The 18,783-nt window shown below is 32.1% G+C and overlaps 1 protein-coding gene across 8 annotated transcripts in view; it reads left to right on the forward strand.

Moving 5' to 3' along the window:
- Scaf8 (SR-related CTD associated factor 8) overlaps window positions 1–18,783 on the forward strand; it is a 232,920-nt gene that overhangs the window by 58,219 nt on the left and 155,918 nt on the right. For all 8 annotated transcript variants that reach the window (XR_010041897.1, XR_010041896.1, XR_010041898.1 and 5 more), the window contains 9 exons: window positions 934–1,095; window positions 3,148–3,301; window positions 4,214–4,344; window positions 10,525–10,701; window positions 12,190–12,269; window positions 13,851–13,968; window positions 15,516–15,647; window positions 15,843–15,955; window positions 17,531–17,724. Coding sequence is in view for 5 of the 8 variants with exons in the window: in XM_063232932.1 (XP_063089002.1) it covers window positions 934–1,095; window positions 3,148–3,301; window positions 4,214–4,344; window positions 10,525–10,701; window positions 12,190–12,269; window positions 13,851–13,968; window positions 15,516–15,647; window positions 15,843–15,955; window positions 17,531–17,724 (1,261 nt within the window). In the remaining 3 variants the exon portion in view is untranslated. The remainder of the gene's footprint in view (window positions 1–933; window positions 1,096–3,147; window positions 3,302–4,213; window positions 4,345–10,524; window positions 10,702–12,189; window positions 12,270–13,850; window positions 13,969–15,515; window positions 15,648–15,842; window positions 15,956–17,530; window positions 17,725–18,783) is intronic.

The raw sequence follows: 18,783 nt of genomic DNA on the forward strand, positions 1-18,783 counted from the left end.
TTCAAGAAATCTCTGAATAATATAGTTTTATTTTTGTGTCATACAAGCTCTCTAGAAAATAACCTTAGGTGAACTATTTGGCCTGACTATATCAAAAAGTAGAACCTGCTTTGCAGCTGTAATTTTATTTTAATCAACATATGGTTTAGAAGAGGTTTCCTTGTGGACACATCAAGCTAGTAAAGGAATGCTTCTTTATGTTTACATAACGAGATAGGCTAGAAAGCTTGTTTTAAGAAAGTGAGGACATCTTTATCCTGCAAAATGAGTAATGCATAAGATAATTCAGAAACGTTGACCCAGGAGCATAGCTAAAAAATGTTTTCATAAAATGGATTCCCAGAATTCTAGTGATAGTTTTGTCCCTACTCAGTGTATTTAAATAAAATATTTGTTTGTATAAGCTTTGTTATGTGTTTCCATTGGCAGGATATTTTCTGGAGTCCATCTTACATACATGTAGCTTTTCCAAATCATTAAGCAGTTTTCATTATTATAACAAGCTTAGGGTTCATTACAAAAATTTTGTTTTTTGTCTTTTTTTTTTTCCTTTTTATCAGTACCAGGGATTGAACTCACAACTGCCTGCTTGCAAGGCAGGTGCTAATGCCGCTGGGCTAAATCCCCAGCCCCTTGTTAAAAAATTTTAGGTTTTTTTTTTTTTTTTTTTTGTCGTTGTTGTTGTTGTTATTGAAGCCAATTATGCATAACCATTTTGGAACTTGGGTGCCTGGCTAAATACGTTGAACTAAATACGTAGAACAGTAAAAGTAGATTTGGTAAAATGACATTACAGAAACATGATGTGAAGTAGTCATCTGAATATTCATTATAGAATGAGCATGTTTTTGTATTTATATTGAATTTATGATGATTTGTCTATCAGGAATTTTACCTATTTCCTTCTTTTCCCACTCTTCTTATTCTTATCAGTGTAAACCAGAATATAAAGTACCTGGACTTTATGTTATTGACTCCATTGTGCGACAGTCCCGACATCAATTTGGTCAAGAAAAGGATGTGTTTGCACCCAGATTTAGTAATAACATCATTAGCACTTTCCAGAATTTATATCGTTGCCCTGGGGATGACAAGGTATGCTGTTAAGGAAACACTTTACCCTCTTGGTTTTATTTACTATCCTCAGATTTTCTTAGTATCTAATTTACGTTATTAGGTTATTCGGAGTTTGAATAATTATTACAATATTCATATTCCTTTACTTAGAATTTCTTGGGCAGTTGAAATATATAATTGAATTTGTAATTTTTTAATGTATTGAAGCAACTGCTGTTAAATAAATTGGTTTCAATAAGCTATTGGAATTATACTAATCATGTACAACCAATTTGGGATTATGATTATGTGATTTGAGTTGATTTCTGTCTTTATTTCCTTTTTTTGTCTATTTTGAGACAGAGTCTTACTATGCAGGACAGGCTGTTTTAAGCTCACTGTGTAGCCAGGTTGGTCTTTAACTTGCAGCAGTTCTCCTGCCTCAGCCTCCCATGTACTGGGATTTCAGTTATGCCCAGCTTGATGTTCACCTTCTATCAGTTGTGAAAAATGGATCTGCGAAGCAGTTATTAGAAAATAACTGCATTATCAGAATTCTTTGGTTATGGTACAATTTTATTAAATTGTTAGAAACCAACTCTTCTAGGTCTGCTAGATGTGAATGTATACTCTAACATATAAAAACTTTGCATTCAGAGGCACAACAAAAATGAGCTGTTTATCCTTATGTTTGCCATGTAATAATAGATTATTTTAAATGATGATTTGGAATTTAGATGGTGCTTTTCTAAGACTCGAACACAATGTTGATAAACAAAGAAAAGGCAAGAATGAGTTAAACCCGGCTGGGACTATAACTCTGTGGCACAGTACCTGCCTGCCAACTGCACAAAAAGAAAAAGAATGAATTAAACCTAATAATGGTGGTTGTAAGAAGGAACCACAAAACCTGAAAGTTTCCATTAGGGTTTCAGCTCATTTTAAGTAGGACAAGATTAGGTAGTTTTTATTAACTGTTATATAGGCTTGAATCAAAAAATCTTGTGATGAGTAAATATAGAGATGAATTTATAATAGTAGTTTTTAATGAGCCGTTCTTGGATGTATAGTTTTTTGGTACTGGGAATTAACCACTGAACTAAATCCCCAGCCTTAAGTGACCTATCTTAATTGAGTCTTAAATAGCTATCTTACAATCCCATCTGAAATAAATTACTAATTTGAGATTTTACAAAAACATTTTCTATAGTAAAATAGCACTTTGATTTAGGATTGTTACTAAGTCAGGCATAGATTTGTATCAGTTGTAGTGAATTAATCATTTTAAAATATGATTTCATAGTCTTAATATCTCTCATTTACAATAATGTTTATGAAGTTTTTTTTAACCATAGGAAAAAAGTTAATTAGTGCTTTAATTTCATAAAATGAATAAATGAGGAGAGACATTGTTGGAATGTAAAAAGAACATGTGATTTTTAAATGTCCACTTTATGTGTGTGTATGCACCCATGCTTATATATGCATACATGTTCACACCTATTTTATGGTATTAACTAGGGATTGAACCCATGGACTTTAGCATGCTAGGCAAGCCCTGTCCCTTAAGCTACAGCACTTGCCCTAGTGAGGTTAGGCATTTTACCCAGAAGAAAATAGTCAAATTGGAAAGTTAAAGTATTTGTTGTGTAATTGTTTTACTATTTATCCAAATACAGAAATTTGCAATGTAATGTAGTTTGGGTATAATTTGAAAGTATATCATTATATTATGAAAAATTTAAAATGAAGCAGATCTTTATTTGGAAATATATATATACAACTAGCATTTTTTATAATTTAATGACAGCTTCTTTTAAATTCTTTTCCTGATGTAGTATAAGTAGTCTTACAATAATGGCTGTTACTACTCTGTTTGCAAAACATTGATGTGTTAAACAGTTGAGAATCAAATAGGGTCATGAAGGTTTGCAAATGCAGCATGGTAGAAAATAGAATTTAAGGGGCGGAAAATGCTGTAGAAGTACCTGAATTTCTTGTTCTAATCAAGCATCTGATTACTTTGTTAAGAATGACTGTGGTAAGATTTTGAAAGCAAAACCTCAAAATGTCTTTTTTCTTTTTTTTAAGAGTAAAATAGTGAGAGTATTAAACTTGTGGCAGAAGAACAATGTATTCAAGAGTGAGATTATTCAGCCACTTTTGGATATGGCAGCAGGAATCCCTCCTCCTGTTGTCACACCTGTTTTGGCCAGTACTACTACTGCTCTGAGCAATACTCCAGGTATATTGCCACAATATAGTTTGGTGTCTATATTCTACTCATTTTTTATAGGATTGTTAATTTTTAAAATAATTTGACAGTACAGGAGAATATGTGTTAACATTAGGTATGAAAATGTAATTTAAAAATCCGATTTGTTCCTTGTAGAATTTAGAAAGCTTTTTTTTTTTTTAATCCTCAGGAACATGAATGTGGGAAAATAGATTTTGTCAGTTAGTTCTTTCCTGATTTAGGCTATTGGTATCCTCACATTTGCATCTAAATCAGCTTGCAGTTTATACAAAGAATCCTAAAAAAATTTTTATGCAAATTAGAATGCTTTTTTAATATTCTCAAAATCATGTTTTCTTGGACTATTTAAGTGACATTAAAATTTTTTATCACAATCTCAAAAACTAAATTTGTTAGCATTTTATGTGTTTACTTTGTTTACGTACACAGTTTTAACAAAAATAGCTTTGTATTATACATATGTACTGCTTCATAATTTTTCATCAAAGGATGTGTTTCATTCATATTACCAGGTTTTCTGTGCTAAGGTCTTTTTTTTTTTTTGGTCTTTTTTGTTTTTATCGGTACCGGGGATCGAACTCATGACTGCCTGCTTGCAAGGCAGGTGCTTTTGCCACTGAGCTAAACCCCCAGCCCCTGTGCTAAGGTTTTTTAATGCTGCTAAGTATTATAGATTAAAATAGGAGCTTAGATTACAAAGGATAAATGTGACACAATTCTTTTAGGATATGTTTTATAAATCTAGCTAATTATTTCAAGAATTTTAAATGTGCTTTCAAAATAGAGACAATAGTATTTACATAAACTTATATATATTTGATTAAAGTAACAGAACAGATCTGTCTTTTCTTAGTCTTATTTACATGTTTATTGGGGGGTGGGGATGTCTTTTTCTGAAAGGAACGCCTGTGACACCTGTTACTCCAGCCAATGTGGTCCAAGGCCTGTCTGATCCATGGGTATCTCAGATAACAAACACAGACACACTGGCTGCTGTTGCTCAGATCTTACAAAGTCCTCAAGGCCAGCAGGTAAGCAACTTTTCTGTTATGACAAGAGTGATGTAGAATTTTCTCATGTATTATTTAATAACACCTAGAGAATACTGTTTTAAAAAAATAGTATTACTGTATGTAGATCCATCTGTAGCTTTCACTTTTTTAATTCATTGTGAACATTTTAATGCTTTATAAAAATTGCTTTATAAAAGATTGCTTTATAAAAATCTAAAAAAAATCTTTATAAAAATCTAAAAAATCTAATCTATAAAGATTGCTTTATAAAAATCTTATTCTATACTAGGATGATTTCTCAATGCTTAGTTTGTTCCAAACATCATTGTATATTGTGCTGTCCCAATAACAACACAGTGGTATTGTATCTTACATGAAACAGACTGGTTTTTTGTTGTTGTTTTTAAGACAAGTTCTCGCTATGCAGTTCAGGCTGGTGTTAGGCTCACTTTGTAGTCCAGGCTGGTTTCAAACTTGCAACGATCCTCCTAACTCAGTCTTTCACGTGCCGGGGTTACAGAAGTGCATCTCCATGCCCGGCGAGACAGACAACTTTAAAATATGAAAGTATGAGCGGCTGGGGATTTAGCTCAGCTGTATAAGCGCCTTCCTTACAAGTGTGCGGCCGTGAGTTTGATCCCTGGTACCGATAAAAACAAAAAAGACAAAAAAAAAAAAAAGAAAGTATGACCAAAGTTAGAAGAAGGAATTAGTTTTAGAGAGAGGGTGGCCATGACAAGATATTAAGGAAGTGACATTTGAATTGAGACTTGTAATAGAGCTGGACATGTCAGGACAGGATGATAGGAAGCAGAATTGTAAGCGTTGACTTCCTAAGGTAGAAAGCAGTATATTGTAGGAGTAGAAAGCTAGCTCCTAAGGCTGCAAGCTCAAGAATAGAGAGGAATTGTACTACATGTATCAGTTGATTTGAAGGACGAGAAAGATTACTGGCAATATTATATCAAGTAATTTCATATAATGAAATTACTTACACTTCTTTGTGATATTGAGTCTTGAACCTAGGATCTTTGCACTGAACTACACTCCTAGCTCTTTTGCTTTTTTGCTTTTCCTGCCTCAGTCTACCAGGCTACTAGGATTAGAGGCATGTACCACCATGCCTGGTATGTATGTATATTTTATATACATATATATAAACATATATGTATATTTTATATATATATTTATACATATATTTATATACATACATATTTTTTATCATTCAGATCTTTTGTATCTTATACTTGGTAAAATATATGTAGTTTCTTCAGAGTTTTTAGAATTTTTTTCTGTGAGTACCTTTGAATAGATTTATTTTCTGTAGCCAGTGCCAGTCTAATGCTTTTAGTTTTAAAAAACATTGTTTTTCCTTAATTTTCAAGTTAAAATATGTCATTTGTAATTAATGATAATTATCCTCAATTTAAGGATAATCTATAACATATATTTGTCTTACTGTGCTAATTATAGTCTCAAAAGAAATTTTAACAGACATGATTGCATTCATTCTTATTTTTTTTCTGATCCAGTAGGTAAAATGAATGTTATTTTAAAAAACAAGAATGAACTTGAAAATGTAATAAAAATCTCCTAAAATACACTAAGACCTTGAGAATTTTGACTTAAGTTCATCCACAAGCAGACATCATTCAAGTTGCACTATACAGAATAGAAAAAAAGAAATGCGTATATGAATGGAGAAGTAATTTAAGTGCTGAAAGTAAATGATACATAAATTTTGGTAGGGCTGCAAAATAGTTGCAAATTATTTTACATTTCAAAACAAAATGATAGAAAATTTAAATTCATTCTCAGAAGTGTGTTGTATGTGTGATAAAGATTGTAACGCTAAACAATGATTAGAAAATCTGTTAATAAAATTCCTTATATTGCTGGCTAAAGAATTAAAGGCAAACTATTACTATATTAATGACATCTTAAATAAAATTTGATGAAAACACTGTCATGTGGGAAAATCAGACTGTGCCCCTAATAAAGAATACTTATTTCAAGAATGAGCATGGTTGCACATGCCTCTAATCCCAGCACTCCAGTGGCGATGCAGGAAGATTACCACAAGTTCAGTTCCAGCTTGGGCTACATAGTAAGTTCAGTCCTAGCCTGAGCTGTGTAGTGAGACCTTGTCTAAAACCAAACAAACAAACAAAAAATAAAAGACATTTCAACACAATTTAAAAACCAACTTTGATTCTGTCAGTGAGAAATAAGAGGCATCTTTATTGAAACCTGAAAAAAAGATAAAAATGGTGTCATTATCTTCTGTACATCAGAACTTTACCCAACTCCACTATTCAAACCAAGTTATTATCTCTATGTTGAATTTCTAAGACCTTGCTTTTTTTACTTCTCCCAGTTCTCTAATTTTTCATTTTGATTGAATTTATTATGCATTATAGTTGTATTTATGCATTGCATTTAACTTTCCTAGTAGGTATTAGGCTTCCAAAGGCCAGAGAATAGTTTCTGATTTTTGTATATCCCAGCAGAAAACACAGAGCCTTACACATTGCAAAATCCCAACAAAAGTTTGTTGAAAGGTGATTTGAAGGAAAATCTTCTGTTACATGGCATAATACCAGTGAGCTGGATATTGAATAAACTTTGAAATAGTTTACTTTGATTTTAATAGTGAATTAGAAAATAAGACTTTAGCAATAAATATTTATGATTAAAAACAAATTTTAGTACTTTTTCATAATTTTTAAAAATCTCACTTTTGCTGCTCATTTTACTATATTTTATTGGTTTTGCTAATTTTATTTAACTTTTAAAAATTTTTTGGGCTTTTTGAGAGAGAGTCTCACTATGTAGGACAGGCTGGCCTCAAACTTGCAGCGATTACCCTGCCTTAGCCTCCCGAGTGCTGGGAGGTGTGTACCACTACGTTCAGTTTGTTTTTGTTAAAGATTTATGTTTCTTAGATATTTTGCTTTGTTTTCTTTCTATTACCATATTACCCAGTCTTTATTTTTGGACTGTTTATAGACTCTCTAAATGGCATTTGGTATCTTTGCTTCTTCTCTTTGCTTTTTGATTCATTATTTTGTTTTTCTCATAATTTTAAAAATTAAAATTAATCTTTACAGATGGTCTTCTAAATTGGGTGTGATGATGCATGCCTGTAATCCTAGCATTCAGGAGGCTGAGTTTGAGATCAGCCTAGACTACATAGTGAATTCAGAGCCAGCCTTAACTACAATGTGAGACCTTGTCTCAAAAAAAAGTCTTTTCGGTCTTAAACATGGACTCACAAATGTACAGAAATTGCATAAAATCCAGTATTTATAGGTATTCTCAGTAATAACTATTAAATTTTCCAACATTTTTGTTACTGGTAAATATATTCCTCTAAAATGATATATATATTTTCTTTGCTAATATTGTTCCTGTTTTATCATCTCTTTTCTCAGTTGTCTTGAGTCTCATCCTAAGATAGTCCCTTCACTAAGTCTTGTTTGTTCTCAGATTGATCTCTTATTCTCTTGTCAACATTTTCCATCACAGTGCATAGCTTTCTCTAAACAAATGTTAACTTTCCTTTACTCTTTTGGACCCTCCTATTGTCAAATAATTTGTTTTCCTTCATCATTTATTTACCCAAGTGTAGTATTTTGTTCCACCCTAGCCACACTGGCATTTTTGCTGTGCTTTATGTATACTACTCACTGCCAAAGATCTTTACACTTGATGTTTCCTATATTGAAACATATATTCATATGATATCAGTCTCCTATAAATCATCATTTAAATGTCACTATAATGAGGCCTGACTACTAAAAATTAAAACTACTTCCCTTCTGCATCCCCCTCCCCCCCTTTGAAACAGGTCTTGCTATGTAGTTTAGGCTAGCTTTGAACTCATTGGGTAGCCCAGGCTGGCCTTAAACTTGCCATGACCCTCCATCCTCAGCCTGCCAAGTGCTGGGATTATAGGCATGTGCCGCCACACTCAGCTCTTCTCTTTCCTTATGTTTCTCACTTTCTCACTTGCTTTATTGCCTTTCTTAGTTCATACTACCGTCTGTAACATATACTTGGCTTGTTTTGTAATGGTTATATATTTTTTTGTTTCTTCTATTGCAATATGTGCTGTCCCAGGGTCTGGATTTTTGTCTGTCCTTTTTGTTGCTGTACATCTGCATGATACTAGGTTTCATTACACTGTTGTAGAATGAATGACATACAGGGGCCTGCCAATGTTGGCTATACAAGAGGTATTTTAGAGTTGTGTAGAGGATGGACTGTGTAAATTATTAATGACAAAGTTGAAAAGGCAATCTTAAATGAGACCAAGGTGTTGAAAACAGTAACAATGGGAATACAGAAGTCATAGTAAGCAGTATGGAATTGACAGGGATTTTTATATTGAAGTCATGTGATCTGAACAGTATTTTACATGAGTTGGAGAGGAAAATGACTACAAATAAGGAATGTCTTCCTTTCTGCAACAGTGATACTGGAAGAGATGTGATAACTGTGCGAAAAATAGTAAGATTGGGTATTGTGTGAAAAAATACTTTAAAAACATCTGAACCTTTTAGAGGTTTACAAAATCAATTCAGTGTAAAGTTGTTTTGGATCTAGTTTATTTTTTAAAGAGACAGGAAACATGATCTGGATATTAGATAACATTTCATGTGTGATAATATATTGAAAATAATTGACAAAGCAGAGGTTTTCATTTTAAGAGCCTAGTAATAACTTGATAGAAGGAATTTTCCAGAAAAAATCTCACAAAGAAAGTCAGTAAGACAGCAGTTTTTTTATTTTTTCCCAAAGACATAGTACAGAAGGTCAGTACAGTGGTAATTGATAAAACATGAAGTCATTGTAGAGAGATAAGTTGAATACTGGAACTTGGGTAGGAACAGCTGTACAGATGAAGTTGCCAAGAGGAATAGTAAAAATACGTAAAGGAGAAATACAGCATTTCTTTTCTTTACTTCCTTTCTCTTGTCCCTTTTTTCTTTCCTTCCTTCTTCATAAGGATTTAGAGATATGTGTTGATTAGTTGTTACAGAGCTTTACATATTTTTGTATTGATTTTTTTTATCACATTAACAGTGTGTTTTACTTTTAGAAAATGTTTGATTAAACAACTCTACTTTCTTTTCTAATGTTGTTAAATTACAAAAGGCATGACATTTTATTTAATGTCACGTTGCATGGTATTTCTGCCTGGTCTTTCACACTGAAAGTTGAACTTAAATAAAGCTTTTTTGACTATCAGTAGCTTTGCTACTTTATTTAGAACTTTTAAAAATTATTTCAAAATTATTTTGTAATATATTTTTAATTACTAGTACAGTAATTACATACATGCAGAGCACAATAGTGTGACATTTCAGTAAACATATATGATATGTAATGATTAAATTAGGGTTATTGGTGTGTGTGTATGTGTATTCATTGATTCCACCCATTTATAGTTTATTTTTGTTGAAAATATCAAAATCCTCTCTACTCTGAAATCCTTTACTCTTTTTGTTGAAACATCGAAATCCTCTCTATTCTGAAGCACTCAATTGTTGTCAGCTGTGGTTCTCTTACTGTGCTATGGAATGTTATTCTTCCTACCAAACCATATCTATGTACCTGTTACCTTTTATTTTAAAACTTTGTTACTTCTGATGTATATATATACATCAGAAGTATATATATAGGGGTTTCTTTATGGAATCTTAAAGAGCTTACTGTTGTATTTAATATGGGTGGGTAAATAGTGTAAATGAGTTGCTTTCAACTGTGGTTAACATGCATCATTTACTTTGTCTCAGACTGTGCTTCACAGAACAAATTTCTTAGTCTTCTGCTTTCAGAAAATATATTCTCAGCTGGTAAATCTGAATGATAGTAAAAGATGCTGCTGTTGTCAATACTCATCCCTTTACAGACTTAAATGAAGAGGGGGATGAGAAGATTAGTGGAAAATAACCAGTCAACTTGTGAAGAATTTTTTTTTTCGTTTTTGTTTTTATGGTATGGCTGCTTGTTATGTTTAAAATTTGACTTTACAGAAGCAGGATAAACAAAGTACTGTTGTGTATGTATACAAACCTTTTCTTGATTATCACAGATTGTTTAGAATGATTAACTTTATTGACTAAAAGTTGTCAGTGACATCCTTATAAATAAAACTCAGCTCCTATTTTGTACTATTTTTTCCCCCTCCAGCTTCAGCAGTTAATACAGACTTTACAGATACAACAGCAGAAGCCCCAGCCTTCCATCCTGCAGGCCCTGGATGCTGGTCTTGTGGTTCAGTTGCAGGCTCTCACTGCACAGCTTACAGCTGCAGCTGCAGCAGCCAACACACTTACTCCCTTAGAACAGGGAGTCTCTTTTAACAAGGTAGTAATTGAAATAGTATATGTATTCTATATGAAATGATAAATCTCGTTTAATTTGTCTATTCTATTATATAGTTACATTTTATCAGAAACTTTTATCACTGTACTCTGAAACATTTCTATTTTATAAATGATTCAAACTTACAAAATAATTTTTAAATCCTTGAAACATTTAATATACAGTAATTTTTTTTGATTAAAGATAGTATATTTTCCATTAAAGCAAGTTACTGTTTTTTGAAATTCATGGTATAGATGCTATAATTATATTAAGTGTGGTGGTCTATGTTCTGTAATTTTAATTTCTGAAATTAAAATTGTTCAGTATGTGAAAGGTCAAAGGAAAACTTCTCTACAATTTTTTACATTAATTATTATAAATTGAAGCCTAAGTATAGAAGATAGTGTTTTTATCTTTTTTCTAGTATTCATTGTTATTAGTATGTGTTTGCAGTACATAATGATTGCATTAATCATGGGCAATTGGTGCCTGCACATACTATATTTGAATTTTTTGTACTTCCTCTCACCTCCCACCCTTCTGCCTCCGTTTCTTGGTCTAGTATTGAAAATGTTCAATGTATAATTTACTGTTTGATACTCTAGGTATGCTTATTATACCTATTATATACCTGAGAAGTAGTATATGTGTATGTTTTTAATTTCTGCTACTGTTATTTTCATAGGAAGATAAAAATTGATTTTTTAAATTATTAGCTGGACTATTTTGGCTTGCAGCTTCCAAGTCTAATTTTTCTAACTTTAAAATTGCTGAACTACATAAAAAAAACTTTAAATTGAAAATTTAAAGATAGCGAAGCACTCTCTTTGCAATGAGAATTACACTTGGGAGTCAATCCACTAATTATAGTTATAGATATTTTATCAAACTGTATTACAGTGGGCAGGCTACCAAGTTACTTTAATCCTTCATATTTTCTTCTGTAAATTAGAACATTAGTGTTTATATTGTCTATGTCACAACATAGTGTGTACACTGCCTACTATCATATGGTAGTAATACCACCTCATTCCCAGAGGGACCCCTATGGATCCTTGAAGCTGCAGATAGTACCAAGTCATCTACACATAATTTCTTTTCCTATACATACATACTTATTAAGAAGTTTAGTATACAAAATTAGGCACAATAAGAAATTAAATAGTATCTATTTAAATATTAAATAATAAAAATATAACAGTATACTGTAATAAAAATTATATAAATACGGTCACTTGAAACAGACAAATATGTTCAAGTACAATTGACTGTGGCAACTGCAGAAATTGAAGCCACGACAAATAGGGCACTAAATGTATGGCAGAGTGCTTTAAACAAAGAGTAAAGATCCACCCATACTTCATTCTATTGTGTAAAATGATTTAAAATACACTAATGATAAACTCAAGAGACATTTAAAATAGCATTTTTAATTTATATTTGTGTGAAGCACCTCTTAATTTGTCCTTTTCTTTCTCTTGCTCTCAGAAGTTGATGGATAGGTTTGATTTTGGTGAAGATTCTGAGCATAGTGAAGAACCCAAAAAGGAAATTCCAGCTCCTCAACTGTAAGAATTATGTTTTTCTTTATGATCATAGTTTCTTTGTATTATTCTATAAATATTGGGTAGAATATTTCCATCTGATCTGTTAAATATACTTTGAACAAGTTATGTACCACTGAACATTACATTACTGAAAGAAGATAAAGTTGCTCCCTTGTTGCCTCCCTAGATTACTGAGATTCTTTTTCACACCTTTGCAAATAGAATACATGAAAATTCCTTATAGAAATATTGAAATATCTGATTGTGGTATTTTCAGTGTTTCTGTTGACTTTATTTATATCTTTTAAAAAGAATATTGGGCCTAGTGTTAGGGTCCAATTTGAGGAAATGTATCAAATTATAAGAAATATATAAACTAATCAAGAGTAAGGATTGGGTTTGTAGGGATGTGAAGAAATAGATTCTATGTAGTTACTTAAATCAGTGTTACCCCTTTCTCCAACAATTGTGCAAAGTCATAGGTTCTAAAGAGGTATTCTATATGAAAAGACTGTAGAAGGAGGATGTTGGAGTTTGGGAGGTGGAATTTGTGAGAATTCAAGATAGAAGACAAATGATGAAAGCCTCTAGCACTCATATTTCCAACAGATTATTAGTTTTATGTATTTGGTTAACATGTATGCATAATCATAGAACATAAAATACAAATATATCCTTTTGTTACAGGAAATTTTCTTGATAAAATTAAAAACTAATATTTAGATTATGAAATTGGAGCATTTGAGAGCCTGTAGATCAATGTCCTAAATGTGTGAAAATGTCTGACAACTCTGTCATTATGTATCCAGTATCTTAATGTCTTCTAAGACAAGAATTTAATTGTGAAACTGAATTTTGTTTCCTTTTTTTCTACTTTTTCTTCTTTTTGAAGCAAGGAAGCAAATTTACTCCTTTACCTTTTGACATTTAGCATGTGAATGTTTGAAAGTAGATGTTATTTTTCCTCTTAGGTTTATTTGCTCCACGAGTAGTACACTTTTCTTCAATTGTGTCAGGACTGACCCTTTAGGGATGCCCTCGTTTTTGGTTCATGTCTTAGCTTGTGGCCCCCAGAATTTCAGGAGTGAATTTCCTAGAACATAGTTAAATGATTATATCCTGTTTACTGTCTGTTTCTGGTAATAGGCCAAGTAATGTGCGTGCTTTTCTAAAAGCATATTAGTTTTATGAAGTTTATGGTTAGTTACACTTGTGGACCCTACACATAATGATCAGTAGAGCATTTTTCCCACTTTCACACTATTAAAAGGATTTAAAATGACAATGTTTAAAATACTATTTGTGTTTTCTTAGCTGTAATAAAATTTACTAATTTCCATATATTTGATAGTACAAAATAGTAATATTAGATCTTCATATGTATCTAATGATATGGTATCTATCTGTTGAAACACTAGTAAGCACAGTTCTTTTAATGCTTTAATGTTCCTAAGCATTTTATTTGCGTGTTAATATTTCAAAAACAAATGTAATAATAGAGCACATTTTATCAAATTGGCAGTTTTGTCTTTGAATACTCAAGTTATTTTTATATTATCCTTAATGAGTGTTAAAATAGATTTCTTTCAATTTTCTTTTTAGTTCTCATGTTTCAGAATCTGTGAACAATTCCATTTTTCATCAGATAGCAGAACAACTACAACAGCAAAACCTTGAACATCTCAGACAGCAGCTTCTGGAACAGCAACAACCACAGAAGGTTCATAACCCCATCTTGTGGTCTTTGGAGTTATTACTGTTTTTTTCTGTAAATTGGAGTTATCCTGGGGTGGTTGATTGGTGTTTGCTTTTGGACGTAATAGTATATTTTCTCATCTGTTTCAGTGTATACCAGTCACTTCATTTCCTTTTTTAAAGTATGATATTTCTTTAACTGTATACTACTGTGGATTAAGCTTTTCAATTTTTTATAGTGTTTTCTGTAATCAGTGTGTTCTGGCAGTTTAATAAATCCATAAATTTAATTTCAGTATTCTGGAAGTAACAATCAGAAGGCTAAGGTGGGCTTTTATTTTATTCTATTTTATTTTTTTACTTTTGGATACAGGGTCTCACTGTGTAGTTTAGGCTGGCCTAGAGTTCCCTTTGTACCCCAGGCCAGCTTTGAACTCGTGACAGTACTCCTGCCTCAGCCTCCTGAGTGCTGGGATTACAGGCGTGAACCACTACGCCTTGTCTGAGGTGGGCTTTTAGAACTACCACTTTTTTGTGTTTTTTTTTCCTTCTACTTTGTTCTTTGTTTAGCAAAATAATAATGATTTTGTTATTGGTGGTAATGATAACCATAAAAAGATTACTGTTTTAATTTTAAAAATGTAATTGTTATTACCATTTGGCAAGAACTTTGTTAGGCATATATTAAACATAATTACATTGAGTCTTCATGAGGTAGGCATTATAACTCCCATTTACTCTAGAGGAAGTTGAAGCCTAGTGAAATTAAACATGTAATGCAAAACTATATAGCTAATATTATATATAATCAATCTTAAGATACACCACTATTTTCTGTGTAGCCGGGAATTTTAAAACACGTGAACTAAAGTTTAACATTCTTTTGTTTTGTAAAAATCTTTTTAAGTTTCATGGATGATGAAGTAAGAAAATGTATTGCACCCTAGAATTAACCAGTATGTTCAATCATAGAACCAAGATTAAATGTATTACGAAGTTTAGTTCTATTTTATATGAGAAATACTTGTAGGTATAAACGTTTCAGCTTAAGTGTTAGAAAATTCATACAGTTCACTTTGCTATTAATAAAAATTTGGAGACATGAAAGAACTTAATGCAATACCACAAAAACTTTTAAAATATGTACAGTTATTCTTAGGCAAGTAGTATGTACAAAGGTAAATGGAAAAGTGATTATTTGAGGTTCTGGCATGAAATAGACTCTTTCCTGATGGAGCTACATAAATTTGTAAACATTGGCAAATTTCTCGTTTCTGTAATAGAAGTGTGAAGGATTTGGAGTATATTAAAAAAGGAATAGGTACTTCAGCTGGAAGGGATAGCAGATGAGACATAGCTGTTTCTGCACTTCGAATAATGGTTCAAACTATTTAAAAATGTTCTTTGCTTTTAGGTAAACTTGAGTTTATATAAAACTGCAATTTTAGATTTGATTATAAAGAATTTAACATGAAATTTCTGAATATTGGGCTCCTCTAAACATGTAATTGTGATGTTTGTTGTATCTAAGTTTTCATAAAAGTGTATCCCAATGTTGGTGTTTTTTAATAGGCAACTCCTCAGGATAGTCAAGAAGGAACATTTGGGTCTGAGCATTCGGCGTCACCATCACAAGGGAGCAGTCAGCAACATTTTCTTGAACCTGAGGCAACTTTGGATGATTCCATAGATATTCAACAACAGGTAAGGACTTTTCTGAGTCACAAATTTCTAAAATTATTTTAAGAAATCATGCAAAATATTGAATAGTAATAATGTCCTGAATGTGTCTTTTCTATACAGTCCCCATATGCCACTTTTTAATCTATTGGACACTAACTCCTTTTTTAAAGGAAGAAATCTAAACTTTCTATTTTGCTTGCCCTTTTCACTTTCAAGGATATGGATATAGATGAAGGGCAAGATGGAGTACAAGAGGAAGTCTTTGAACAAGAAGCTAAGAAAGTAGCAGTTCGTTCAAGATCAAGGACTCATTCACGATCACGTTCAAGGTTCTATAATAATACTTAACAGTACCTGTGTGTGAACTTAAAAATGTTGGCTTGCTTTCTTTGCATCAAGATTAAAAAAATTTTTCTTGTGAAATTTTTAATCTTCCTAGAAAGTAAATTGAAAGCAAAAACATGAAAACCTTTGTTCTATTTTTTATTGGGTATGTCTGTGCCATTTGAATAAGTTACATAACAGTGGCAGGTATATCGTAAAACTGAAATTTTGGTTTATCACTTAATTTTAGTTAGTATTAGGATGACAGTTTAGGATGTTATTACCTCTGAACATCTGTTAATTGTATTTCTTAAATTCTAATTGATTTTCTAATAATACCAAAATGCCTAAAAAATTAAATTTCAAAATCATTTGTACAAAATGCCAAGTATAGTACTAAGATATTATAGAACGTTTACTATAAATGTTTTTATTTTTAGATTTAACATAAAGTCATTGGTCTTTAACGCCCCTCCTCTCTGCAGTATTAGAGAGTTGAACCCAGTGCTTCATACTGAACTACATCTGCCTGCTGTCCATCTGTCTGTCCTTCATTCTTTTCCTCCCTCTTTCCTTTCTTCCTGTGTGTCCTTCTTACTTGTCTTTTTTTTTTTTTTTTTTTTACTGGTACTGGGGATCGAACTCATGACTGCCTGCTTACAAGGCAGGTGCTTATGCCGCTGAGCTAAATCCCCAGCCCCATGTCCTTCTTACTTGTTTATCTGTCTGTTTATCGTTTTAATAGGCCTTATTAAGTTACCCAGCCTGGGTTTGAATTTGTGATCCTCCTACCTCAGTCTCTCAGAGTGTTGGAATTATAAGAATATGTCCTAGGGGCTGGGGATTTAGCTCAGTTGCATAAGCACCTGCCTTGCAAGCAGGTGGTCGTGAGTTTGATCCCTGGTACCAATAAAAATGAAAAAGATAAAAAAAAAAAAAAAAAAAAGGAATATGTCCTCCATGCCCAGCTTATGTTATATACTTATGTATTTTTTAAATAGGTATTAACCCCCTATAAATAGGTATTAATTAAATAGGTATTAATCCCCTATTAAATAGATATTAATTCTCTAACCTCTGGAAAATCTGCAGAGTTGAATGTTGCAATTATTTCAGTATCACGTACTATTGTAAAGTTAGGCAACATAAAATTTTAGAAGTACAAAATTCTTTTGCAGAATTACATAGTGAAGTAATGCTTTGTTGGAAAATTTGTCTTATTTTCTCATGATAGGAGGCTAACATTTTCATCGCATAAACGTTCGTTTTATTTTCTTTGATCTTTCATTTGTGTTCTTGACTTCTATTTGAAAATATACTGGAAGACACTATGAAGCCCTTTCTCAGATCTTACTCACTTTTTCTAGGTGAATGTTCACCTACATTCAGAGTCATTAAACATTTTTCAGCAGTGTAGATGTACCCAGTATGATATTCAAGCAAAATGCGTGTTTGATACTTGATTATATTATAAAGCATTTCAAGAAGTAGCAAACTTTGTCCTCCCTTGCTTCTTGATATTTGCAAATTTGCTGGAAGAATAACATTGTCATTAGAAGTAAATAAAACATTTTTTATAGATCACCAAGAAAACGAAGATCCAGGTCACGATCTGGTTCTAGAAAGCGTAAGCACAGAAAGCGATCACGCTCCCGCTCAAGAGAAAGAAAGAGGAAGTCATCACGTTCATACTCAAGTGAAAGGAGAGCCAGAGAAAGGGAGAAAGAACGGCAGAAAAAGGGGTTACCTCCAATTAGGTCTAAAACATTAAGTGGTAAGTAATGCTGGTTTCAGTAAACTATTTACCTGGTGCAAAATTTCTCATCTAAATTTTTTCACACGTAAGTTAAAAGGGGTTTGATAAGTTAGTAATTTTGTCCTAGGTTTTTTGAATGTGACAGAGAAAGGAAAAACTGTTCAAATACCAGAATTATGAGAGTTATTTGTAAAATGTACTGCAAGTTGAAAATAATGACTTGATTAATAAATGATATGACCCAGTGACTTCTATTCCATAGTATTCTAACAGTTTGTAAGCACTAAATATGTAAGAGTGGTTATTATGTGAACCATATGCTATAATTTTTAAAGCAAATTATAAACTTTAGTATTAGCGTGAGTGGAGAAATTCCAGCAATGTCCATCTGGAGGCTCTTATTTAAATAAAAAAAAATAAAGATCTTGAGATGGAGAGACAGAAATTTAGTTGGATAATAATTATATATACATAGGGTTAGACTACATGAGACAAGAAACAACTAGCAGGGAAAGAGCAGTTATCAGAGTGTGGGCTAATTTCCAGCACTTAATCAAACATCTTGAAGGTGCTTGAATTCTTACAGCTAGAGTAGAAAGACCTGCTAGTAATTTACAGAAGATCATATTTTACTTTGAAGTTAAATTATTGCTAGACCTGCCTTATCAAGATAGTCAAAATGTTAAAGACTTGTTTTTGAACAGGACATTAACGTAATTCCATGTACAGTATATTAAAACTCCATAAATGCATTCAGAGTAAATATTTTAAAGTAAATGTCTTTAGTTTTCATGGATGCATGCACAGTACAGCTGAGAATAGGCAAATTGTCCTGTGTTTAATACATGTTTATTAAAAGACAGTGGGCCTTCAATAGTAAAGTATCTTTAAGGCTTTCATGATAATAAGTTGCTCCCAAATCAGATTTTTCCCATTTTTTAATCTCTGCAAAGTACTGATTTCCCTAAGGATAACATAGGTATTACAGTCTTCAGATTTAACTGATTAGGACCAAACATTCACTTACTCTAATACAAACACTTAAGTTTCACAGATGGGATTGCGGTAGAAAATGAG

Source organism: Cavia porcellus, unplaced genomic scaffold (genome assembly GCF_034190915.1).
Source record: "Cavia porcellus strain 051 isolate PalLab524CR breed Dunkin Hartley unplaced genomic scaffold, mCavPor4.1 scaffold_22, whole genome shotgun sequence".
Lineage (NCBI taxonomy): Eukaryota > Metazoa > Chordata > Mammalia > Rodentia > Caviidae > Cavia > Cavia porcellus.